The sequence below is a fragment of the Miniopterus schreibersii genome, assembly GCF_964146895.1.
Source record: "Miniopterus schreibersii genome assembly, chromosome: 20".
Lineage (NCBI taxonomy): Eukaryota > Metazoa > Chordata > Mammalia > Chiroptera > Miniopteridae > Miniopterus > Miniopterus schreibersii.
The window spans coordinates 16,671,534-16,697,803 of NC_138122.1; the positions used below are offsets into that span (position 1 = coordinate 16,671,534).

Below are 26,270 nucleotides of genomic sequence, written 5' to 3' on the forward strand. Positions count from 1 at the left end.
GAACTCAGCGGGCCTGCTTCTTCCGGCTCTCCTTTGCTACTGTGTGTCTCCCCATCGCAGCCAAACTAGCACCCAAGTGCTCTTAGCTCCACTGACATCTGCCCATCCTCACTGTCCCCACTCTCAGTTCCAGCCCCACAGCCTAGTCTGTTTCTGCTTTTCCCATCCATTCCCACACAGCAATAGAGGGTTCTTCTGCAAACAAAAATCTGACATCATCACTTCCCTGCTCATAATTATTACCTGACTCCCCACTGCCCATAGAACGAAGTTCAAGTCCTCAGTAGGTCCTGAAAGCCTTTGACCGCTGTCCTGTCACACTCTGCCCCTCCAAGGGTTTGCACACGATGCTCTGCTCCTCTGCCTGAACGCCCGTGGCTTGGCGAATGTATCTTTCAGGCCTTAGCCCGGGTCTCCATCGGGAGGGGGCTAAGTCCTCCCCCATCCCAGCTGAGCTACCCAGGTCCTGTCGCTGCTGGTTATTAGTCTGTTTCTCCCACCCCACTGTGACCACCCTAAGGGCGGGGACTGTGTCCCAATTGCATCTGTGTCCTGGGGCCCCACACCCACCGAGGAGGTGCTTGGGGGATGTTAGCTGGCTCCCTCAGTCCTGGGAGCCGAGAAGCCTGGGCTTCAGTTCCAGCTTTGCCAACAATTCGCTCTGCAGAGTCGGGCCTCAGTTTTTCGTGTCTAAATAAGGGGTAGAGCTTTGTTCCAGATAAGCTGGCTCAGCTGTCATTCCCTAGCAGTGCCTGCAGTGCATGCACATGGCCACTGGGTGGCACTGCTGAGCCACAGGAGGGCCAGCGGCTGGGGAAGCTGCATTAAGTGGGGTTGGTAGGTAGGGTGCCTGTAGGAGTCCTCAGGGCCATTCCTCACCCTGGACCCCATTCCCTCCTGCTCCCTACAGAACTGCTCCCCCAGCCTGCAAAGCCTCATGCAGCCCCCAGCCCCTCAGGCCCCTCCCCCAGGCAGGCAGCAAGCAGGGGCAGAAGTGCAGGTGGGTGAGGAGGAGGCAGGTGGATGGGCAGGGGCCCTGCTACCTCTTGGGCGCCCCTCCCACAGGTGGTCCTGAGTTTGAGGCCTGATCTGGGATAGTTCAGGCATCTGCTCTGCTGGGATGGGGCTGCTTAGCCTAATTCAGACTTCACCTCGCTCTCCCAACCTTTCCTGGGCGGGGTGGAAAATGTGCTGGGAGAGGCCAGTGAAGGGGCTGAGGGGAGGCAGAGGGCTGGGCTCACACAGGTCTACTTGACCCCCAGCCCAGCTCATGCCCACACTGCCAGTATGCTCTGGAGCCACCCGGGAGGGTGTCGGGGAGGGTGGCGGAGTGGCAGCAAGGAGCTGGGAGAGGCTCGCCGGAAAGGTAGCAGGACCCCAGAAGTCAAGGAAAGACATGGGGTTGGACTCGTGCAGGGTGGGGGACTCCCACGGCTGTATCCATCACTGACCCCACAATCAGGAGCAGAGAGGGCAAGGCAGGCGCTGGGTGCTTCCTGTGTCCTCACTAACTAGTGCCTGCCAGGAAGTAGGACATCCCAGCCAGACTGCACCAGGGAGAGGGGCCAGGGGTGGAGCAGGAAGGCACAATACCAGCCTCCAAAAGAGCTTCCCTGTAGGGGTGTCTCTCCTTAGGGGTGTCTGCCCCTACCCCGCCCATCTGCCGAATGTCTCCTATGTCAGTGAGGGCTTCCAGGTCCCTGCATTTTGGGTTTTTTGTTGGGGTTTTTGGTCCTCCCCCAAAGTGCCTCTTGGGTGGTTAGATTTCTAGGCCCTGAATTTCATTCACTGCAACTATCTCCAATGATTGTGATGGTTTCTAGGACCCCACATGTGGTTTCTAGGTCCCCTTTCCCATTTACTCTGACTTCTGTGCATGTGACCTCCCTTCCCTTTCTTCATGGGCTTCCTTTGTGTATAGTGCTTTCTAGACCCCCTCAGCTCATTTTTCTTGGTTCTCCTGTGCCTATAACAGTTTCTAGGTGTCTCCGCCCACTCCTCCTGGGTCTCCTATGTATGTGATGGCATCTAGGACTTCATGTTAATTACAGATATTTTGGGCATAGTGGAGTCTAGGTCCTCTGACCTCATTTACCATGAACATTATGTACATGACAGTTTCTCGACCTCTCTTTTCATGCTTCATGGACTTCCTATGTGTATGATGGTGTCTAGGTCCCCTGCATCTTTTACCACGGGCTCCTGTGTACCTCAGCATTTCCATGCCTCCTATGTTCCTATGTTTCATGGCTTCCCTAAGGCCCCCATGCCATTTTTCTGTGTGGATACTGTTTTCATGCTTCCCTTTCTTCTGCAGACAGGGGAGCAGAAGCCAAAGCCCTTGCTTGGAGAGGGCTATGGAGGCAGGGGATGCAGTCTGGACTGGGTCAGCCCACACTGCCCAGGAGGGACAGGCAGGGTCACCCTGGCCTGGAAAGGCCACAGAGGGAAGGGGGAGACAGGGATGTGAAGACAGAGACAGAGAGCGCGGGGTCTGCTGATAAGGCTGGCCCTGCCCAGTGGGGAGGGACAGGGTAAGGGAGGGGGCTAGGGCTGAGAACTGTCCAAGCTCCTCCCTGGGAGACCAGGTGGCAATGGGGATTTGGCTGGGGTGCCCCCACTCCAAAATAGTCTCCTGAGTGCCCAGGGCAGGAGGGGATAGTGGAAGATCAATGCTAGGCTGGAGCTTACCCAGTGGCTCTTCTCGCCAGGGTCTCCTTTGGGGCCAGGTTCTCCCTACAAGGAGAAATAGAGGTAGAAGCAATGAGAGAGGAAAGGAGAGAGGGAGGGAGGGAAGGAGGAAAGGAGGGAAAGAGAGAGACATATTGAGGGAGGTGGGGAGATTGAGAGGCAGAGACAGAGAGTAGCTTGTATTGGACTAACACTAGATAAAACGCAGACAACAACTGTTGGAAGGCAATAGAAAGTGATAAAGAGCAGCCAGGAACTGGAGGATATGTGTCCTTTGAAGGAGGAAACTGTACTGGGTAAAATCCATACACTTACAGCTTTTCCTCTGAAGGATCTATGTACCCCAGCCCCCTCAGTCCAGCAAACAGCTCAAGCAGAAAGCTTTAGTTTTACTGGCCTGAGGAGTCAGAGGTCAAAACTGATAGAACTGCAAGGAGACATAGATAAACCCACTATTATAGTTGGAGGCTTTAACCCTCTCTGTCAGGAATGGACAGATCCAGCAGGCAGAAAATCAGTAAGGACAGAGCTGAACTCAACAGTACCCATCAATCAACTGGATATAATTGACATCTATAGACAACTTCATCCAAAAAAAAACAGATTACACTGTTCTCAAGCTCACATGGAACATTCATCAAGACAGATCACATTCAGGGCCACGAAATATACCTCAACACACTTAAAAGCATAGAAATCATACAGTGTTTGTTCTCAGACCACAATGGAATTAAACTAGAAATCAATAACAGAAATATTGGAAAATACAAAAATACTTGGAGATTAAACAATATACTTCTAAATAACACATGGGTCAAAGAAGAAATCTTAAAAAAGTATTGTGCACTAAATGAAAATAAAAATACAACATATCAAAAATTTTGGAAAGCAGTGAAAGCGGTGCTTAGAGGGAAATGTATCACATTGAATATATGTTAGAAGGAAGAAAGATCTAAAATTAATCACCTAAGCTTCCACCTTAGGAAAGCAGAAAAAGAAGAGCTAATTAAATCCAAAGTAAGCAAAAGAAAAGAAATAATAGAAATTAGAGAAGAAATCAATGAAAAGGAAAACAGGAAATCAATAGAGAAAATCAACAAAACTAAAAGCTAGTTCTTTAAAAAGATCAATAAAATTGAGAAGCCCCGAGGCAGGATAACTTCTTTAAGAGAAAGACACAAATTACTAATATCAGAAATAAAAGAGGGAGCCCCGGCTAGAGCATCATCCTGATACGCCAAGGTTGTGGGTTCAATCCCCAGTCAGGGCAACTCATATAAGAGTCAACCAATGATGCATAAATAAGTGGAACAACAAATAGAGATCTCTTGCTCTCTCTCTCAAATCAATAAATTAAAATTTAAAAAAAGAATGAAAGAAGGCACATCATTAAAGATCCCCTGGACATTAAAAGAGTAATAAAGGAATATTATGAACAACTCTGTGTCTACAAATTTGACAACCTAGATGAAACAGACCAATTCCTTGAAAGACAATCTGTCAAAACTCACACAAAAAGAACTAGAAAAGGCCTATACATATTAAAGAAATTGGATCAATAATTAATAACCTTTCAAAACAGGGAGCACCAGGCCCAGATAGGTTCACTGCTCAATTCTAACCAAACATTTAAGAAATAAATTATGCCAATTCTCTAAAATCTCTTCCAGAGGATAAAACTTATTAAGTTTAGAGAGAGGAAAGGGGTGGGGAAGGAGGGGGGAGAGAGAGAGAGGTGGATTTGATGTTCCACTTATTTATGCATTCATTGGTTGATTCTTGCATGTGCCTGACTAGGGGTTGGCATATTGCAACGATGCTCTAACCAACTGAGCTACTGGTCAGGGTGCTTTTTTCTTTTTTTAAAAAAAATTATTTTTCAATTACAGTTGAAATTCAATATTATTCTATATTAGTTTCAGGTGTACAGCATAGTTGTTAGACGATTATATAATTTATGAAGTGATCTCTCCTCTAAGTCTGGTACCACACGTAGTTATTACAATATTGTTGACTATAGTCCCTGTGCTGTACTTTACATCCGTGTGACTATTTCGTAACTGCCAATTTGTAGTTCTTAATCCCTTTACCTTTTTCACCCAGCCCTCCAACCCCCTCCCACCTGGCAACCCTCAGTTTGTTTTCTGCATCTATATAAGTCTTTTTCTGTTTGTTCGTTTATTTTGTTCTTTAGATTCCACATATAAGTGAAATCATATGGTATTTGTCTTTATTTGACTTATTTCACTCAGGATGATACCCTCGAGGTCCATCCATGTTGTCACAAATAGTAAGATTTCATTCTTTTTTGGTGGCCGAGTAATATTCCATTGTATATATGTGCCACATATATACAATGGAATATTACCCACTCATCTGTTTTTATCCACTCATCTACTGATGGGCACTTGGGTTGCTTCCTATCTTGGCCATTGTAAACCGCGCTACAGTGAACATAGGGGCGGCACACAGGATTTTTAGGGCAGTGAAACTATTCCATATGATACTACGATGGTGGGCACATGTCATTATACATCTGTCAACAGCCACAGGATGTACAACACCAAGGATGAACCCCAAGGTAAACTATGGACTTTGGGTGATGAATGACATGTCAGTGTGGGTTCATCAATTGTACCAAATGTGCCTCTGTGGTGCAAGATGTCAACAGTGGGGGCCGATGTGCATGTGTGGGGACAGGGAATAGATGGGAATTCTCTGTACTTTTTGCTTAATTTTGCTTAATAATGCTCTAAAAAAAAAATTTAATTAAACAAAACAAACAGGAAAAACAAAAAGCAAACCTTACAGATCCAGGAATCTCAGTGAACCCAAAGCAGGTTAAACATAAAGAAAATCACACTCAACCACATCATGATCAATCAGCTGAAAACCAAGAGTGAAGAGAAAATCTTAAAAGCCAAAGAAAACATATACAGGGGAACAACAATAAGAATGACAGCCAATTTCTCATGAGAAATTGTAATGGTCTATGTAAGCCAGAAGACCATGGGACAATATCAAAGAGGGGAGAAAACTGCCAACCTATCGTTTTATAGCCAGTGAAAATTTCTTTCAAAAGTTAAGATAAAGACAGCTTTAGATACACAAAAAGCAGTGAGGATTTGGCCACGGAATGGAGCCAGAGCAGGGATCTGCGCCTGTGGGGTCCTGGAGGGGGCTCCAGCGTGGGCAGCATCACTCACCTGCTGTCCCGTGGAGCCTTGCGGGCCTGGCTCTCCACGCAGTCCCTGTGCGGGAGGGAGGAGAGGTACGGAGTCAGCTGTTGGGGTGTCTGACTCAGGGCCCCCAAACCTTCCCAGAATCCTCCACCCAGGGGCCAATTCAGTACTCACTCTCTCGCCCTTTTCTCCTGGTTGGCCAGAGATTCCTTTGGGTCCAGTGGGGCCTGGGGGTCCCTGAGCAACAAGACAGGGCCTCAGCCTTGTGCTGGGGCAGGGTAGAGTGGGCAGGGGCTTGGGGGGCAGAGGGGTCGGGAAGGAACTCCAACTTGGCCTGGGCCTCTGGGTCCTTCACACATCCAACGACAGGCACACAGTGGGAAGTTCATACGGCTGTTTCCCAACTACGGCCCTGGAATCAGTCCCCGCCTTAATCTGGAAGTTGCCATGTGCTGGCCACAGCCCTAGGGCAAGTGTCTCCATCTTTCTTGACCTTAGGTGATAATAACACTGCTCCTTGTTACAGGGACTGAATGAGAAGCTTTATGGAAAGTATTTTGCATATTCAGTGCTCCATAAATACTTGAATAAATGAAGAAAGGATGGATGGATGGATGGATGGATGGATGGATGGATGGATGGATGGACAGATAAGTGAGAGTACTTGGAGAGATACTCACTATATGTCCAGGATTCCCAGGGATGCCCATGGGACCAGGAGGTCCAGGGGGACCTGGAATAAGACAGAATATCCTAGGAGACTTGACTTGAGGTGGTGAACACGTAATACAATATACAGATGATGTATTATAGAATTGTACACTTGAAACTTACATAATTTTATTAAGCAATGTCGCCCTAATAAAAAATAAAAAAAAGGACAGGATATCCTCAGGACCAAAACAGAGTACAATGGCAGGAAGTCTACCATCAGTTCCCTCCTGATAGCCACAGTTCTAGTCTCTGCCATCCCTCAACTCCACCCCTTACCCCAGACCAGGACTCAACTTACCCATAGGCCCTGGGGGTCCGGGGAGCCCAGTTGGTCCCTGGGGCCAGCGGCTGCTGGTCTCAGTGAAGGTGTTAGACAGAAATGGGTCCCCTGCAGGAGGAAAGATGATGAGTGGGCGGGGGGGGGGGTTGGGCAGAGAGGGGCCAAGCCAGCTATGACTGCCCTGTGGGACAGCCTGCAGAGTGGCTGGGGCCACCCCGCATCTGCTCCAAGGGTGGGGTGTGGGAAGAGTGTTGGCCACACAGGCCCAGGAGGCAGAGAGGCCTGGGTTCTAACCCTGCCACAGTCTAGCTGGTGATACCCAGTAAGACTCTCCACCTTGCTGAGCCTGTACTGTCACATGTCGAACAGGAATAATAATAAAAGCTACCATTTATTGATCACCTACTTTGGGCCAGGCTTCTGTGCATGAGTGTCACAGAGCTCTGTCATTATCTCCATTGTACAGATGAGGAAACTGAGGCTCGCAGAGGGAGAACGAATGGTGAGATGGAATGAATGGGAAAATAAATGGATGGTGCCCGGTCATGCACTGATGTGACCCATATGGGGCTAAAGCTGGCACTCCAAGCTCTGCCCTCTGGCATCACACATGTAGGTTAGCCTGGGAAGAGGTGAAGGTTGTACCTCAGGGCCTAGCTGGGTGGAGGGGGCTGAGGCCTCTGTTAACACAGGGGCAGGCCTGCAGCCCTGGGAGCTCAGGGCTCACTTCCTGCTGCTGGGCCGTGAGCTTCCCTGTGCTCTGAGGGCTGGATCCTGGCCAGCTCCAAAGCTTGGCGGGAGGGCCTGACGCCCTCTGGTTCCAAGAACAGGCTCAGAGGCCTCCTAGGTTTGAAGCCAGCCCCCCATGCCCTGGCTGTGTGTTCTCTCCTCTCTGGCCCTCATCAGTGAACAGAGAAGGACAACAGTGCTCATCTGAGGACTAGGTGACGTGGCTGACCAAGGGCAAGCTATGTAGAAGGTGCCTGGTAGATAGCAGTGACATTGGGGTGATGGTTATGCCAGCCTCATCCCACCCCTACCTGGACCTGCTGTGCCCCTGAGGGACTCACCATGCTCAGAGATCCGGGAGTGGGGTGGTCCAACGGGGGCTGGGGGGCCAGGGGGGCCAGGAGGCCCTGGGGGGCCCGGAGGTCCCCTTTCTCCAGGGATACCCACAGCTCCGTCCTGGCCAGGGCTCCCTGGGGGGCCCTGGGGGCCTGCAACAGAAGCAGGGGGATGGGAGGGTACGCAGGAAGCAGAGAGCCCCAAGGTGGCTGCAAGGGGCAGGAAGAGGCAGCCCGGTGCAGCAGGTCCGAGGGAGCTCTGGAGGCCACAAGTCAGGGCAATTCCTGGCTCTGACTTCCTGGGCCATCTATTTAGGAGAAAAAAAAAGAGCCTTCCCTAGGGGCTTTAGGACAATGGACACTTGGTGCTTAGTAAATGTTGTCTCCCAGAATGTTTCCAGAATGTTCTCTCCTCTCCCTTCCAGGCTTTTGCATGAGCTGTTTCCTCTATCAGCCTTCCCTTCACTCTGCTCTGCGTGGTGTACACTTCAGGCCATCCTTTAGGCTTCACCTAAGATGTCACCCCCACTGGGGAGCGCTCTCCATCCCCCACCCTATCCAGGCTGGGTCTGAGATTCCTTCCTTGGGGCTCCCATACCTGCAACGGCCCCTATAAGAAGCCTGGTCACATGGGTGGGCGCTGCTGTTTCCCTTCTGCCTAGGCCTACCCTTCCACCCATCTGGGAGCTCCAGGAGGGCAGGGACTGGTCTGACCCCACCCCAGAGCCCAGCTCAGCCTGTTGGGAGGAGGTTCCCAGAGAACATGGGCCAAGTGAATACAAAAGAGGGGTTTTGAGGGGCCCAGGCTTGAGTGGGGCACCCTTGGATGGGTGGTGGTGAGATAAGCGAGTGGAAGGGGCCCAGGCCACCTCTGGCTATGTCAGGGTCGGGGAAGGAAGATTCCAGCCTGGGTCCACCTGGGGGTCCTGGCCAAGAAAGTTGGGGGGGCAGTGCCGTGGACACTCACCTGGAGGGCCTGTCATTCCTGTTGGGCCCCGGCTGCCAGTGTCTCCCTTGGGGCCAATGGGCCCAGGAAGCCCCCGGGCACCAACTCGGTCTAGGGGAGAAATCTCATCAGCTCTGGCCTTCCTCCTGCCCCGACCCTGGCCCCCCAGCCAGCACCTACCATCTCGAGGGAGCAGCGGGGCCCTTGTGTTTTCTCTGGCTCCTGGCAGCCCTGAAGTTGGGGGTGGGTGGGAGGCAGGGGTCTGTGTCATCCAGAGTCCCTGCCCCCAGCTCCACTGGAGGAGATGGGAGGCAAGGTCTGCTGGGCCTCCCAGGACTTCAGTGCTCAGGGGCCCCTGAGATCTGGGAAGACCCAGGCCCACAAGGGGGTAAGCAGGGACTCAACAGCAGAGTGGAGACTGGTATTCCATTCCCCCAACTCATTCCCACGGGGAGTGTGCTCCCCACTGACCAACTCACCTCGGAGGTCTCCATTGCCAGGGCTGCCCTGAGCAGCTGGGGAGCCCCAGAGAGGGGCCGGGTCCTTGGGGGCAGCTAGGGTTGGGGGCACTGCCTGCTCGGTGACAGTCAGCACTGCCACCTGTGGAGGAAAAAGAAGAGAGATGGGGTGGGTGCCAGGGCCTCACCAGGGACAGGCCGGCCGATGGGCCCCAGTGTGGGGGGCAGGAGCCCAAGGAGACAGCAGAGCCCAGTTCGGCCCAGAACCTCATCAGAAGTAACTGTGGTTTTCAAACTGCACAGTTCACGCCATTTGTTGTAGAAAAGTCATTACACACCACCACTGCCACCCGAGTTGAGTTCTGTGACTGTCGCCATGTTTGCCGGGCTGTGTGGTTTTTTCTCATGCCTGCCTCCATAAACCACGTGAAACTTCTCTTGGTCTGTTAAAGCACCACGGGCTGGAAGGATTTCTACTGAATTTGGAGGGTAGTTTGGGAAGGTCTGACGTGAAATACCACGGGGTGTTTGGATGTCGTGTGTGTTGGAGGGGCCCTCTCACAGGTCGGCAGTGCCTCCTGAGCCACAGGCTGGGGATTAAAGAAAGGCCCGGATGTCCGCTGACGGGGGGGCGGGGGGTTGTGTGGGTCCGTCCAGGGAAAAGCTGAAACTCTGGGGCAGACCTGAGAACCACACCTCAGATGTGGGCCTGAGCTGCTCTCCTGGCGGCTTCTCCTGGGGGGAGCATGGGCAGTGTGTGGGGTTCCTGAGGCTCCCACAGCTCATAACTGGGGTGATAGTATATGCTGTTCAGAAGTTTGGCTTTTCCACCTGATACATCAGGGGCATCTTTTCAAGTTAGAAAATGGAGGTGTTGCCTGGCCGGTGTGGCTCAGCGGTGGAGCATCGACCTAGGACCCAGGAGATCGTGGTTTGATTCCTGGTCAAGGCACATGCCCGGGTTGTGGGCTCGATCCCCAGCAGGGGGCGTGCAGGAGGCAGCCGGTCAATGACTCTCTCACCAGTAATGTTTCTCTCTCTCTCTCTCCCTCTCTCTGAAATCAATAAAAATATATAAAAAATAAAAGAAAGAAAGAAAAGAAAATGGAGGTATTGTTCACAGCCGTCTGATATTCCACTGTGCCTCGCTCCCTCAATATGCGACCACCCATTCTGTTCTCTGGTTTCAAATTTCCCTGTGAATAGTTAACACTTTGGTAAACATCTTGACATCTAACCTCCTTAAGATAAATTCCCAGAGGAAGGAACAATGGAGGGAAGGATATGCAGGCAACGGGTATATGCCAGACAATCTGGAAGGAAAGGTGCTTAAACGTTGACAGTCGCTCTCTCTGGGAGCACAGGTGACTGCTGCGAAAGGTTTTTTGGTAGGTTTTTCACAGTTCTGAGTTTTTCATGTTTCTGAAAACACAAGTGTCTTACTTTTTAATTGTCAAAACTGTTTTATCTTCAAATAATTTGAGACGTGCCATAGATGATTTGCTTTTGAAACTGGGAGACGGGAATAAAGGGTGAAGGTGACAGGGCAAGGAAGGGCCTAGCCACGAGCTCTAGGAGTGTCTACAAATATCTGACTGGGATGAAAATGGGGGTGCAAGTCGGGGGAACTTCATGGGACTCCTAGAGGAAGAGCAGGCTTCCCAGGAAGGGGCACTGGGGAGCAGTCCAAAGAGCTGGATGGGAACAGATGGGAGGGTGGTGTATGCCTGGCAGGGACACTGCCCGCCCACAGATGTGGGCATGGTGTGCAGAGAGGGGGTGGGGAAGCTGGGTGCGAGGGGACAGCTGCTCACCCACCTTGGCCTCTAGCACCTTGAGCCGCTCTGCCAGGTCCAACACTTTGCTGCAGTTGACACAACCTGCGGGAGGGAGGAGGCTGGGGCTGGGGCCAGGGGTCACCAGGGTCCCCTTGGAGCCCCTCAGTCCCTGGAGGCAGGATGGAGGAAGCAAACAGGTACCTGATGACTCAAACCCACAAGATGGCCCAGCACAGGGAAGATGCTGCAGAGAACAGCCTGTCCAGGGGGGACCATGCCCTGCAGGTTTCTCCCAGAGCAGGACCTGGGAGCCAACCCCGCAGCCTCGGGATCCAAAACGACTCCTTTCCGGGAAGTCAGGGCAGGAAACCCTGTTGCTTCCCACTGGGCAGGGCTGCCTGGGCTTGCTGGCTTTGGGGACTGGCACATTATAGTCTGGAATGGGCTGGCTTCAGAGGTGCCACCCCCTGACCCTTCCTCTGGCCTCAGCAATACCCTTTAGTTATTCTTAACAACTGGCCAATTGTGGAGCCTCCTGGCTGCCCGGCACTGCTGAGCACTTTACAAGCCTGTCTCTCCAGTCCTCTCTGTGATCCCGTGTTTTAGGACAAGTGTCACCCCCCTTCACACCTGAGGACACGGAGCTCAGAGCAAGGGTGGACAAGTGCATAACAGGCATAAAGCCTGGGGTCGAGTCCCAGTGCTGCCTCTTCCTGGCTGTGAGGCCTCAGGCAGGAAGCATCCTCTCTCTGACCCTCAACTTCTTTCTCTTTAAAATGGGGACAGTGATGCCTTCCTGGGGGATAGGGACACAGCTGTGAGGTTTAAACAAGTTGACGATGAAAGCACCTGGCACAGTGCCTCCCATACTGCAGATGCTCAGAGAAAGGTAATTTAAATAAAAAGAGAAAATGGGGGGGTTTTGACCTGTGTGGGCAAGAGTCTGGGGATCATGGGTCTCGGGGTGCCTGGGCCCAGGTCAGACTCTCCTCTGGGGCTCTTCCTCTCCCCCTCGAGGTTTTCTTTCCACCTGGGGTAGGCAAGGGCAGGGCTCTTCCTGACCCTCCACTGCTGGACTCACATGGCTTTTAGGGCAGTCACATTGCCCGTGCCCCCTCCAGGCCCCTCCTAGCCTAGGGGCACCCCAAGCAGCTGCTCCAGGACCGACCTGAGAAGGCTGTGGGCCGAAGAGTCATCCGCCGCATGGTATTTCCTGACCACCTGGGCTCCACGAAGCCAGAGGAGCCTGCAACTGAGGGACAATGGGAATGAGAGCCCTGCTGACCTGCGTCATCCTTGTTTGGTCAGACCCCCTTGCCCCACCTGCCACTCTAGTCCCAGCAGGGATCTCTACTCCCTTAGTGTAGAGGAAGACAGAGGCCCAGAGAGGTGGGGCAGTTTACCTGGGTCACACAGCCTGAACTGTGTTGAGCTGGAACAAGGCTGCCAGCCTGATGGGGCTGGGGAGAGGGAGCTGGCAACGGGTAGGAGCCATGGGTGAGGCTGGGGGCTTCCCCAATGATGCCAGCAAGCTGCATGTGTTAAAAACTTAGAGGTAACAGATGCAAGGTTGGGTCCCAGCCCTGTCACTTGCTGACCTGTGTGACTTGTCCTCTTTGGACCTATTTTCCCATATGTAAAATGGGGTAATAATGCCACTACATCTTCCAGGCTGGTGTGAGGGCTGAGGCCTGTGATGTGTGCAAAGGGCTCACTGTGCACACACAGGGCCTGGCATACAGCAGGCAGTCAATAAATGGCATCTGTGACATTGCTGTCCACCCTCTCCCTGCCACACTTGGTAAGAAGACACTGAAGTGGATCCAGACCTGGTTTTAAATGAAAAACAGAGGGAGGCTGGCTGCCTGGGAGGGCAAGGGAGGCCTGTTCCAGGAGCCCACCCCTGTCACCACCCCTATGAGGAGTAGGCTGCCTGGCTGGTCTGGTTTTGGGGGCCTGGTTTTCTCCACAGCTGGAGGGATGGGCTGGCCAAGCCAGGGGCGGGGGTGCAGCTGGTGAGGCTCTGGAGCCAGCAGGGCAACTGCTCCCCTCTGCCCCCCAGACCTGCCTTTTAAGGCCACGAAGTATTGTCGGGGTGGGGGAGACAAGATCCAAATAAGGCGCAGGCCTGGCAGCTCGGAGCCAGGCTGTGGGTTCGTGTAGGGAGTGAGAGGCGCCAGGAACTCAAACCAGACTGGTCCCTCTGGCCAGCCCCCAGCAGGGAGGCTGCCAGACCCCGCTCTAGGTCTCACAATAGGGCCTGCACTCAGGCTCGACCTGTGTCGCCAGCATCCCCTCCCCAGGGGCCTGTAACTTGACTCGGTGCAGGGGGTAAATCTCACCCAGGATGGAGGAAGGTGGGTTGGCAGCCCAGCACTGAGGCAGGGGTTGGGGGCTCTGTGGACAAGATGGGGGGATGCCACTGTGAGCCACGGCCAGCGCTAAGTGTTTTACGTAGCCCAGCTCGATCCTACAAGGTAGGTAATACTAATAACAGCTAACACTTGTTTGGCACTCACTCCGGGCCTGGCACAGTCTAAGCACTTCACATGCACAGCCTGAACTCATTACCCTCAAAACCCTGTGTGTGGGCGCTAGTATCGCCTCCACTTTACAGATGGGGAAACTGAGGCCCAGAGCAGATGGGCATTACCACTCCTCTGTCCCCCACACTCAGATAAATGGATGAGAAAAATGTAAATATTTCCCCTTGGGGGAAAGTGAGGCAGAGAAGTGAGGTGACTGGCCCTTGGTTGTCCGTCTGAAGGCTGGAGTCTGGATTCGAACCCACATTAGTCTAACTCCAGGGCCCAACCTCCTCTTTCCTGGGCCACCTGGCACCTCGAGTCAGCCCCCAAGTCCCACTGGACGGAAGCCAGGAAGCCCAGCGGCAGCAGGAAAGCTGGTTTCTGAGGAGACCGGCTCCACCAAGCCCTCCTTTCTCTTTGCTCCCGGGTGAAGATGTCAAAGGCCATTTTCTTACTCTTTCCAGGAAGTTGAGCAAAAGAGTGGCCAACCCTCCAAGCCGGTGGAAGTTTGGATTTTCTCTGGAGGAAGCTTTGGCGCAGCCTGGCCTCCCCACTACCCTGCCATGGCTTTCCTTTTTTCTCTATGGCACTTTCCACTCCCTATTAATGTCACTCACTGTGCCAGTTCCCCAGTCTCCTGCCCCTTGTCTGCCCCGCTGGCTGGAGCCTGCACCCCACCAGGGCAGGGACTCCTCTGTCTTGTGCCTGGCCTGGAAAAGGGCCCAGCACACAGTAGGGCCACAGCAGCTTGAATAAACCTTCTGTTGATGGATGCATGAGTCACTGGCGGAAAATGAATTTAAAGCAAGCAAACAAAATAAAGGGCAAAATAATGGGACAGCAGACACTGTCCTGAAAATGAACATAAATGTTCTCATGTCCCATTAGGGTGCCCTTGAATTATTAATCTGTGAACTTGTGGTTGAAAATTCTTTTTCAACCAATTTGCTTTCGGACATTTCACGGGGAGCCGGAGAGAACTCGAAAACCTAATGGAAATATGGCCTGACCAGCAGCGCAGACATAACTGGCTCAAAGTAATTGTGAGTTAAAATTAAAAGGAAAATACGAAGAAATAACAAAACTGTCAAAAAACCTAGGAAATGTTGGCTTTGGATTCAGGATTCACAAAAAATCATCCCCCAACTCCCTCAAATTCTGATAAATGGATAGAAATACTTTAAGGGACAAACCAGGTTGTGAAAGGGTCCTATAGCTCACAAAATTCCAGTAGGGAAAAGCCACGGGTTAGGGGGAGGTCTCTCGTAGGACAAAAATGTCACATCCCTCCCACTGGTGTTGGGCCAGGGCCCCTGGAGCAGGCCCCCCTCATCCCAGCCTGGTGGTCCATCCTGAAGAGCCTCTTCCCAGCCCCAATCTCACCCTCCCAAGAGCTCCAAGCTGGTCCCAGCACCACAAACCCCAGCTCCACTCTGGGAGCCTGACTGCAGGCCACTTCCCACCACCTGGGAGGTCCCTACTGTCCACACACACACACACACACACACACTGCCTCCCCACCTTCATCCCCACAGCTGCTGCTCCCATGTCATCTCCTCCAGGAAGCCTTCCTGAACAGACCAGGGCACCCATCCCCCGAAGCTCTCACCACTCACTGTCTTGATCTCTGTAAGGTCAGTGCCATCTGCGGTTTCTAGCCCTGTGGCCCCATAAACAGCTGCCTTTCCTCTGCCTAGTGCAGGGCCCGAGCTAAGAAGCCTTTGTGCCTCTTTTCATTGGGTCCTCATGAGAACACTGAGGTCCAGAGAGGCTGCCCATCCACAGAGCAGGACTAGGGGAGCTGGGATTCAAACCCTGCCCTAAGCTGGGAATGGGTATGAGACGTTGAGTGCTTGTGGGCTCCACTTCTGACTTTCTCTCCCAGACGAGGAGCCAAGAGAGGGGCTTCCTTGTTTGCAGGCCACCCTCCAGGGCAGCTGGGTCCAGTAACCACAGGCCACAGGGGTACAGCCTCCCCAGCCCCAGTACAGGTCTCCTCCAGGGAATTTACTTTGCAAATGTAAATATTTGCTGCTGTTGGCCAGAGCCAGGGATTAGGGTCAGGGCTGGGGCCGGGAGTTCCAAGAACCCTCCAGCAGGCCTCTGGGAAGCTCTAGTCTGTAACTAGCCAGGCCCCTTCTTTGGGGTAAAATGAGGTTCCTATTCATTTCCTGTGCGCCCACTTTACGCCAGGCCCATGCCAGGCACTGGAGATGCAAGCATAGTGATGGCAGGGTGGGGTCCATCATAGCCAACGAGGAGCTCTAAGGTCACAGGCAGAGGGGACAGCCATTGCCGATGCCATGTGTTGGGGAAAAAGGCCAGTGTGGGCTGGGAGTTAAATGAAGAGAAGGTGAGGCTGGGGTCGCTGGGATGGCAAGAGGGGACTGGCCTGGCTGGGGGTGGAGAATGCACTGGCCAGAAGTTGGCAGGTGGGGCTGCCAGGCCTCCCAGACAGGAGTGTGTGGTAGCACACACGGGCACATTCGTGCAGGGTTTAGCCCCAGGAACTCTGAATCGGCAGAGTAAAGCACAGCTGTGGCATCTGGTGAGTGTGTGAAAGATGTGTGTGGGACGGGCCCAGCCTTGGATGGCGCAGAGACAGAGGGTCAAGGCTGGAACCTCCAATCTGCTCTTAAGCTTTTTTGCTATGTGACCTTGGGAAACTTCTTCCCTCTCTGGTTCCCCATCATGGAAGACAAGGGCTGTGGTGGTGCACAGATGGGGAAGGTACATGTGCACTGAAGACAGTGGGACAGTGCGGGAGAAACAGAGGCAGCCTGGCTCCAGGGGGGCCCATGGGAGAGGAGGGCAAGGGAGCCCCCAATTCCTCTTTCTATCTGGGAGGGGCTGGGGCTGAGACTGGCTTCTTCCAGCCTCATGGTGCCCCAGAACACACTCCCCCTGGAAGTCCTCAGCCAGCGCTGCTGCAGAAGATAGATCTTGGCTCTGGGTCAGACTGACGGGACTTTGAATCCCGCTGTGACCATGAGCAAGGCATTCCCCTCTCCCAGCCTCAGTTTTCACATCTGGACCTTCTGCACGGTGACACCATGACATGATGCAGGTGAGTACAAGTCAGGCTGTTTAGCATGGAGGGTGGGGGCCACTTTCCTTCCCCTCGTCATTACTACAGCAGGGTCTGAGGCAGGGGGATACTGCAGACCTCAGGAGAGAGCCCTGCGGAGAATCCTGGCCACGATGCTAACTTGCTGTGTGACTTTGTGTGAGACCCACACCCTCTCTGAGCCTCACTTTCATTGTCTGAACAATGGGGCTGGTGGGCAAGAGATCTGTCTGCAGAGAGCTCCTAGAGGCAGGGTGAAGCTACAGCAGAGCTCACTAGCCAGGCCACTCAGCAGGTCAGGACCAGCCCACATAGTACATTAGGCCTTTGCTCTTCTTTGCTCATTGTTTTTGGAGGAATAGGCAGCCAGGTGAGAGCCTCGGCCAGGCTCCCTCTCTGCCATCCAGCCCCACCTTCCAAGGCCTGGAGGCACTGACTGATGCTTGGTCAGGCAGGTCCCAGTCCTGGCTTTCATGTGCTGAGTGGCCCCAAGCAGCCCCTTCACCTCTCTGTGCCTGCTTCCCCATCTATAAAATGAGGCCCATTCTAGTCCCTTCCTCAAGGGTTATCATGAACATCAAAGAGACCATCCTCCCACATCACAGTGAACATTCCCATCATGTAGATGGGAAAACCAGGGCTAAGAGCCGTGAAGTCCATGGTCTCATGGTCAAGTCTGGAGACTCGAGGCCTGTTTGCCGAGCAGCTGAGAAGTGGGATCTCAGGGGTGGGAGGCAGGGCAGTCCCTGAGAGCCACCACAGAAGCCCCAGCACAGGTGCCGAAGAGGAGAGGAAGAGATTTATGGAGCACCTACTATGGACAAGGTGTGAGTCTCTGGTCCTCATAATAAAGTACAAGGTGGGTATTTTTCAATCTCAGGTGACTTCCAGATAGAGACGAAGTTCAGAGAGGTGAAGTGACTTGCCCCAGCTCACACATCAGAGTGCAGCTGATCCAGGGCTAGATTCTGGAATGGTGGCTGTTCCCTCTCCTTCAGCTCACCATAGGCTGCTCTGAGCCCTGTCACCCCTGGTGACGCAGCTCTATGGCTCCAAGGTCATGCCACAGCACTGTGCAGACCACGAGAGCAGTCACCAGCAGGGGAAACAGCTGGGGGAACCTGGCCTGAACCTCCTGTCAGAGGAAGGGCAGGGCTAGGATGGGCCAGCAATGTCCCCATGCTTCCCCACCCCATTCCCAGGGCCCCAGCAGAGCAGTTTTCCAGAACATCCAGGCCTGGGCATCCCCTTACTCAGCTCCCACCCTATGGGAGGGGAGAGGCTGACCCTTCCTATCCCATCAGATATCACCTAGTGTCCACCATGGGTGCCTACACCATCTGCAGGGGCTTTACAGCTTCATTTCACCCTCACAACATCCCTGGGAGGCAGACTCTACTATCCTGACCATTTCATAGGTGAGGACACTGAAACTCAGTGCAGGTGTGCCCTGGGCTGCTGCAAGAGCAGCTTGGTGCTCATTAGAGGAGGCGCCCTTCCCTCTGAGTGGGCATGAGCCAAGTGCTGCTTGAACTGCAGCCTCCCTGCCCCCCTAGACGGGGCCCTTGCACAACGACTTGCACAATGCATGGGGAGTCCCCGGCCCAAGGCCACACAGCTGGTGTGTGGTAGAGCTGGCCTGGCCCATGAAGCCTGGGATAACCCCTCCCCAGGCTGGGGCCTGAAGGCCCTGCAGAGGGAGCTGGCAGACATCAGGGCTGGCCTGGCCCATCCCGTCTTGTACCCCTGCCTCACCATTGGCAGAGCTCCCAGCCCTCAGCCTGGTGCCTGGATGCAGGGCCTCCAGCTGCTGGACTCAAGGGCATGGGTGCTGTCCCCACCTGTCCTCTGCCCTCACCCCCTCCATGATGGCCCACAGCCCCAGGAAGGTCTGCCCTTGAGACCAGAGCCAGGAACAGAATGGCCTTTGTCTGGGCAGGCCCTGCCTGGGCTCAGGCTCTCTAGGCCCAGGTGGCCCCCACACCCTGGGGATTTGCCTCCTCCCCACCACCAGCTCCTCTGTGGCCTCCTTGGCAGCAGCCCCTCCTGGCTAGCTCTCCTCCTGGCCTCCAGGGTCCTGCCTTCCCCTCTTCCTCCCAGCAGGGAGGGGAGGGTGCTGCTCCTGGCTCCCCTTAACACCTGCCCCTTCTACCCTCCCAACACTGGCCTTGGTGGCTGCCTCTCTGTACAGGACCCCTGCTGGGCTTGGGGCTGCTTCCTTCTCCTTGGCCACCCCGCTCCTTCCCATTTCCACTGGGGACTCCTCCACCCCCATCAAAATCTATGAGGCCCTCTCCCTCTCCACTTTGTGGAAAGCCCTGCCCTCCACCCCATGGGACGGGATTCCACTCCACATGTCTGGGCCTCTGTTGACCCCTCTGTGAACCGGCGCTGTCGTGGGGTTCCAGGGAGGTGAAGCATGTAAATCTTTCAAGAAGCACCTATGAATAGTGACTCCGGTTAGCATCACGGTCCCTTGATTTGGAGTCTGTGTTTCACACGTTCATGTTTCTGGCATCAGAATACGTCTTGGAGCTGACGCTCACATTAACATGCTGCTTTGGGGCCCTCAATGTCTTTCTATTGAGGTGCTTACAGGCCTGGTTCTCAGGCTGGTTCTAGGCCAGCCCATCCTCTTTAAGGCCATTCTTGAAAACACAGCCCCCGGTGCCCCCAACCTTCCTCTCACTGGGTTCAGCCAGGCAGCAAGGGTGGGAGTGGCCTGGACCACTTACCACAGAGGCAGGTGCCCTCCAGGAGAGGTCTCGCCGGGTAACCGTGTGGCCAGGCTCCAGGGAGGCTCAGGCTGCCTCCTCTGTGCCCCTGCTGGGTGCTCAGCCCCGAGCCACCCTCATGGCACAAAGAGAAGTAGGGTGGAGTGAGCAGGGACCCTCTGCCTGGGACACACCCCACACACTGGGTGACCATCTGAGTCCTCACATCCCTGAGGCTCTCGGGAGCCAGTAAGACCAGGGTTCCAGTCCTCACTGCCACTTAGGAGCTATGTGCCCATTGCCTTCCTGAGCCTCAGTTTCCTCCCCTGCAGGAAGGGTATAACTATCTCAAGCTTGCTGACCCACTGACCTCAGTGGCCCTTTGCTTCTCATGCACATGCCCGGGTTTTCCAGCATGCATTAAATCTCTCAGGAGTCTTGAGAGTCTCCCACGAGGCAGGTGGTCAACACTGTGGGACAGCAGGCACCAAATGTATCTGAGCCATGCCTCACTGGCAGCTCTGTGCAGGGCACCACAGGGTGCACAGCACCTTACACTGCAGTGTTCACTGACTTAGCCACGTTTACTGCTCCCTCCCATGCACCCTCCAGGAAGCACATGGCCCAAACCTGGGGCAGTCCTACCTTCCTCGCAGCTAGCCCCTGAGTGCCCGGGGCAGCACCTCCACTCCCGGGCGGTCACTGTCTTGTACATCACCTTGTATGTGGGTCTCACCACGGTTCTGTAGCTGAAAGAGTGCCCAGGTGGCCCAGCTGAGACAGGGTCCTCTGCTGTTTCTCCCACTGTCTGTGGGGACAAACCCAGAGCCCCCAGGGTCTTCTGCCCCCTCCAGGCCCCTTTGGAGCCTCTTTCCTTCTGCATATTAGGATTCAGCCCTTCTTTTCCTTCCTAACCTTCCCGCCGTGGGGATCTGGATACCAACTGGACAGGCAGCCCCTGCAAGCTGAGCCAGCCTATCCCTAGCAGTGAATGCTCACTGGGTGAAGGCATGTGGGTGAATGGTGGAACCCCCTCCCCCAGGAAGCCCTCCAGGGTGTCCCAAGAGCACAAGGGAAGGGGCTGAGAACGGGCACAGGGCCAATGGTCCCTTTGCTCCACCCACCCTGGGGTCCCAGTCTTCCCCTGCACACCCAGTGCACTCCCACCACTAGGCTTTCCCCCCTGCTGTGCCTCCACCTGGAATGCCATCAGCTCCTTCCCTACCACGGCCTCACTCACCTGTTCCCGGGGCAGCTCATGGGCCAGGGGCAATTCTGCAGCACTCGCTGAAGGTACGTGCCATTTTGCACATGGCATGAGATGGTGCGGGTCACTACATAAGAGCACCAGTTCCTGAAACAGACCCAGAGAGGAAGCTCAGGCGCCATGCGCAGCTCCCCGCCCCGGACCCCCGGAGAATGAGCGAGGGGGTCAGTGTTCTCTCCAGGATCCCCGGCTCTCCAGGCAGACAGACCTCTGAGCTCTGAGTCCTTTGGGCCCCAGTGGGAGTCTCTGTGCTGCTGTGGCTGAGGAGTGAATTGCACAGCCCTAGAGGGGGTGGCCATGCTGGGGGCTCTCGGGAGGTCTTGGGGAATGGGCTTCGGGGGACAAGATGGGAACAGGGCATTTTTGAAGCGACTCTCTCTTCTCAACATCTCTTTTCTCCGACCCTGACCAGTCCAGGCTGCCATTGCCTCCTGCCTCCCAGCTGGATAATAGCAGTGGCCTCTCCATCCTGCCCTTCAGTCTCCCCCCAGTAGGAGTATCATGAAATGGAAACCTGGGCCTGCCGACCCCCACCCTCAGCCCTCTAGATCTCCTGTGTCCATGTGTCCTTAGATCCCTCCCTGCCATGCCTTTGCTCATGCTGGGCCCACTGCCTGGAGCACCCCTCCTCCACTTCTCCATTTGGCACCTCCTACCTTCAAAGCTCTACTGCGCTTGTCCTTTCCCACCTCCACTTCCATCTGAGCAGAACTGATGGTTCCCTGTCCCGGATCCTGCAGCACTTGGTATAGTTGTCACGCTGAATTAAGCTGGTGATTCATGTCTGCCCCCTCCCTCCCCTGGCATGTGAGAGGAGAGGCCCTCTCTCACTTATCCTTGCGTCCCCTCTGCGTGACAACCAGGATGTACAATGTCCCAAGCACGGAGGCCTGACTTCTCCAAATGCTAATAATCATATTGTGCTGCATATATTGAGCACCTACTGTATACTAAGGGTATTTACATCATCTTCCCACAGTGATCCAGGAAGGCACCCCCCCATTTTTCAGAGGGGTAAACTGAAGCTCCAGGAGGGAAAAACACTGCTCATGTCCCAGAGCTGGTGCATGGTAGAGCCGCATTTGAACCCAGGAATACAGATGGCCCAGCTAGGCTCCCAACTCCATCTTGAAAGCCTCAGCTCCTGTCTCCTCTTCATCTCCTGAGCCACGGTATGTGGCTCTGTGAAGCCTCCAGCCTGGGAACCTGCTGACCCCGGGCTCCAGGCCACAAAGGAAAGTCGGGTGGGGTGGGGTGGGGGCTCAGGCTGGGAAGGGTCACCTGAAACGGTCCCTCCTTTCCCAGCCCCAACAAAAAACGCAGGGTCCATGACCCCGTGCAGGGCTGAGGGCCACTGAGCACCTGGAATGTCCCAGCCAACACAGAGGTGCCTGCCACCACTGAAATCCAGCCCCCTATCTACTGCCCCGCCCCCAGCCAGGCCCACCTGAAGGAGAAAGTCCTTGGCCAGGACCACTCTACTACCTCCATGTGGGACCCTGGGGAAGTCCCTTCACTGTTCTGTGCCACGCTGGAATCAGTCCAGCAGGAGGAAACAGCTTAGCCAAAGGCATGGAGGTGGGAAAGCAGGGAGAATGGATGGCAGAAGCTCAACAGAGCCGTGGGCCACACACTCCATGGAAGGGGTGACAGGTGCTTGCTGCAGTGCCATCGGGAATGGTACAAAGCAGAGAACAGCTTAAATAGGACCACTAGACACAGATGCTGTGAAAGTCTATCACAGTAAGAAAGGAAGAGAAAGCCAAATGACTATTTATACATGTGTGCACATATATAGCTTTGTGTGCATAAAGTTAGGGGGAAAAATCACACGCTCACATCAAATGGCCACCTCTGGGGGCACGGAAGGGCTTTCCATAGGTTCCATCTCCTGTGCTCATGGCAGCCTCTGGTTGTGCTTGCCGTATGCCAAGAGCTGGGCCAGGTGGGGTTCAAGGTCATCCCCAGGGAGAGGGGGAGTCACCAGTAACCATGCCTCAGCCCTCCCTGGCCTTGAAACCCTACCTCCGCTGCCCCCAGGATGAGCCTGAGCTCCCCCACAGCGTCCCAGCCTGGCCCCACTGCCCTTCCCACCCCTTGGTCCACTTTCCAGAGGCAGCAGGGGCTCTTTGTAAAGCACAGACCTAACATTGCCACTTCCCACCAAGAAGTCCGCAGCCCACCGTGGCTCCCCATCGCCCTGTGAGCCCTGACTGCTCAGTCCCACATGCTGCTCCCCTCTCCACACGCTCCTGCAGCCCCCCTTTGACATCCCTGCCCTCCCTCCCACCTGCTGCATTCTCCGGCACCTCAGATCTTTGTACACTGGATTCTCTCTGCCTGGAGAGCCCTCCCGCTGCTCCAGAAAACTCCTAGTTATCATTGGGGTCTCAGTCCTGAGGACCCCGACAGAGTTGGACACCTCGCAGCAACCCTGAGTGTTTGGGGGAAGGACATGAAGCCAGGAGGGGTTCAAGTGAGGGAGCTCAAAGAGAGGTTTGCTGAATGACTGAGAGTCGTGGACCTGGACAGAGGGGCCAGGACTCAGGTTCCCAGAGATGTTTGTAGCCCCTGGAAACCCTGCCTCAATCCTGCAGCCCCGGGGGGCTTCCTTCCTGGGGTGTGGTACGTGATAAGCTGCCCAAGAACCTGGTGAGGCTGGGCCACCTCCTATGGGATGGGGCAAGAGCAGGGGCTGGGAGGAGGCATCCCTTTTCTCCTGGGCCTGCCACTTCTGCCCACTCAGCACCTTCTGGGCCCCCAGCATGTGGGACTCAGCACCTTTCTCTCCCACTGGGGGAGAGAAAACAGGCCAGACCAGCTCAGCCTGGCACCAGCTGCCCCCACTAGTCCCCCCACCAACCTGCCCTCCACCCCCTGCCATGAGGGGCCCAGGGGACTTCGTCTCTGCGGGGCCCAGGGCTGTGATCCGGAACAGTGATAGGGGCTAATTGCAGGAGGCAGCCAAGCGGGCTGGGGGCCAAGGGCAGTTATGAAAAGGAGAGGAAAGAAAGGAGATGTACCGAGTGGGGGTGGGGTGACTAGGGCTAGAACCCTACACTAGAGGCGAAGTTCCAGTCCTAGCTCTGCTGCCTAATTCGGTGACCTTGGACAAGGCCCTGAACCTCTCTGGGCCTTACTTTGTCCATTTGGAAATAGGGACAGAGGATTCTCCTCTGGTAGGGGAGGTTTCACGCAAAGTGCTTAGCATGGTGCTAAGAGCTATTGGTAATTCTTGTTCCTGGACTATGACAGGGGCCCCACAGCCCACAACTGTGGTTCAGGGCCTTCCCTGGGGCTTGGGGACACCAGCACAGTATCTTCCACATGAAGTCCTTCCCTTGACTACAGGATAGGGACTGTCAGGCTCTGTATTTACAGAGGGGAAAACTGAGGCTCTGAGAGAAGTCACCTATCTAGGTCACCTATGTGCGGGTGGAGCTGGGATTTGAGTTCTCTGGAGAGGGGCTGGGAAGAGAATTCTCCACTCTCCTTGATCCTAGGAATTGCCCACAGGAAGCTGGTATTGCAGGGGGAAGAAGCCTGGGCCAGGAGACTGGTGGTGGCTTTGAGTCTAGACAAGGGTTCAGGCTGGAAGGGACCTCAGAGGCAGGAAGCAGCCCCAGCAGGGATTGGGGGACAGACAGGGGTAGGGGTGAGCCAAGTCAGCTCTGCACAGCCCCGGGGCACCCTGGTTCTGGGGGGGGGGTCTCAAAATCTCACCACATTCCTGGGGCTGGGGGCGGCCCCTTGGATGCCTTCCCGGGCCTCCCCCTCCCCAGGCACAAAGCCTCTTTTCTGCCTCTTGTCCCTTGGCTGCCAAGGGGCGCCTGGGGCGCCGGGCTGGGGGTGGAGGGAGGGCTGATGGGGCGAGACATCCCCATGCTGTCTCCAACGATGCTGGGATGGGGCCACAAGGGGAAGTCCTGGCAGCCGAGGACTACAGATTCCTCCAGCTAGGGTCCCTTCCCCCACCTAATGCTGGTGATAGCAGGAACCACTATATGTCAGGGCCCGAGCTGGTCCTTTGTCCATCCTGACAGCAGGCCTGTGAGCAGGGGGGGATGAGGGAGGAAAGAGGGAAACAGTGAGGAAACTGAGCAGGAAAGTGAGACCCAGGGCTGTAAAGTGACCTGCCTGAGGTCACACACTCACTGAGTGGGTGAGAGAGTCAGGGCCAGAACCCTTAACTTCTAACCATGACCTGCAAACCTTTACCAAACCTGCAAGCTGACAACCTCTGCTGGGGTGCAAAGGACGCTGGATTTGAAACTGGCTGGCCTGGATTGAGGTGCTTCTACTCCTTTTTAGGCCTCAGTCTGTATCATAGAAGCAACAGCAGTGTCCTGGGGCTTTTGTGATGCTCAGGCCACTGTGAGCCTTCTGTGAACAGGTAGGTTGACAGTCCTCAGTGACCACCAGATACCTACCCACAGCCACCATCCTGCTCCCATTCAGGAAGCCCTGAGGGTGAGGAACCCTGGTTGGGAGGCCCTGTCCTGGACTGGCTGGCTGGAGGGCAGTCTGGACCTTAAGTCCTCTCAACCATCATCCTGATCCTGATAATGAGAATTCCCACTTTAGAGTCTTGGTCACCTTAGCATCTGAGATTCTAGGGGTTCACATCCATGTCCCAGGCAGGTTATATCCCCTCTCTGAGCCTCAGTTTTCTTCTCTAAGAAACAGGGACCATAAAAATGCATGCTTCCTAAGGTAGTTGGGAAGATTCTGAAAGCGATGGATGCAGGTGAAATACCCAGCCCAGGCCTGTGGTGGTCAGCATGCAGTAGATGGTGGCTGTGACAGCTGCTACCTGTTGATGAAAAGGCCTGGATACTCCATACTGTCTGCTGGGTGGGCCCTTAAGAGGGGACCCCAGCATGGGTAGGGGCTGCAGCCAGGATAGGGGCCAGGCAGGTTCAAACAGTGTCATCAAGGTCAGAAAGACACAGATCTGGTTCCTAGCTCTTCTATTAATGGCCCATAGACCTAGAAGATTATGTTTATATTCTGGGGCCTCAGTTTGCTCATCTACTAAATGGGAATAAGTGCTCCCAAACCTCATTTAGTCTTTGCAGGATTAATGAGGACACTGCATATAACCTTACTGGTACTGCAAGATGCTCCACAAACACCGGCAGAAAGAATGTTCCCAGCTCCTGAGAGAGCGGCAGGAAGACAGAGTTCTCCCTCCTATCTCTGTCCGAAATGCCATGTCCCTGGGGGCCGACACTGACCCAGGGGCATTGAAACTCCACCCCAGTCTTTTTCCTCCCAGTGAAATAAATAGCCAGTACTAAAAAAAGCCAGCCAGGAGCAAGGAAAAGGGAGGAGAGTCCCCAAGTGTCAGCTAGGGGATGTCCTGGGTTTTCCTATGTGCAGGGCTGGGGAAGGAAGAATAAGGGGGGGCTTGGGTTAGGGGGAGGGAAGTCCTGGGGGTTCTCCCCGTTGTTCTCCTTCCCCCTCCTCTGGGGCTCTGAGGGTGAAATGGGAGTGTGTAGAGGAGGCTGCTGGTTCCAGACACATGGAATAGGGGACCCCTGCACTTCTGGGAGCCTCTGCCAAATAGTGGGGCGGCCCC

General features: G+C 54.6%; 1 protein-coding gene across 9 annotated transcripts in view; it reads right to left on the reverse strand.

The window, feature by feature from the left end:
- Positions 1-26,270, reverse strand: part of EMID1 (EMI domain containing 1) — a 33,998-nt gene that overhangs the window by 7,363 nt on the left and 365 nt on the right. For 4 of the 9 annotated variants that reach the window (XR_013997855.1, XM_081123658.1, XM_081123659.1 and 1 more), the window contains exons 2-15: positions 20,663-20,776; positions 20,068-20,171; positions 12,517-12,645; positions 12,282-12,365; positions 11,154-11,215; positions 9,357-9,477; positions 9,058-9,108; positions 8,899-8,988; positions 7,938-8,084; positions 6,886-6,975; positions 6,554-6,606; positions 6,048-6,110; positions 5,898-5,942; positions 2,692-2,736 (exon numbers count right to left, since the gene is read on the reverse strand). Coding sequence is in view for 7 of the 9 variants with exons in the window: in XM_081123658.1 (XP_080979784.1) it covers positions 2,692-2,736; positions 5,898-5,942; positions 6,048-6,110; positions 6,554-6,606; positions 6,886-6,975; positions 7,938-8,084; positions 8,899-8,988; positions 9,058-9,108; positions 9,357-9,477; positions 11,154-11,215; positions 12,282-12,365; positions 12,517-12,645; positions 20,068-20,171; positions 20,663-20,776 (1,198 nt within the window). In the remaining 2 variants the exon portion in view is untranslated. The remainder of the gene's footprint in view (positions 1-2,691; positions 2,737-5,897; positions 5,943-6,047; positions 6,111-6,553; positions 6,607-6,885; positions 6,976-7,937; positions 8,085-8,898; positions 8,989-9,057; positions 9,109-9,356; positions 9,478-11,153; positions 11,216-12,281; positions 12,366-12,516; positions 12,646-20,067; positions 20,172-20,662; positions 20,777-26,270) is intronic. The other 5 variants (XR_013997854.1, XM_081123661.1, XM_081123662.1 and 2 more) reach the window with 2 other exon arrangements.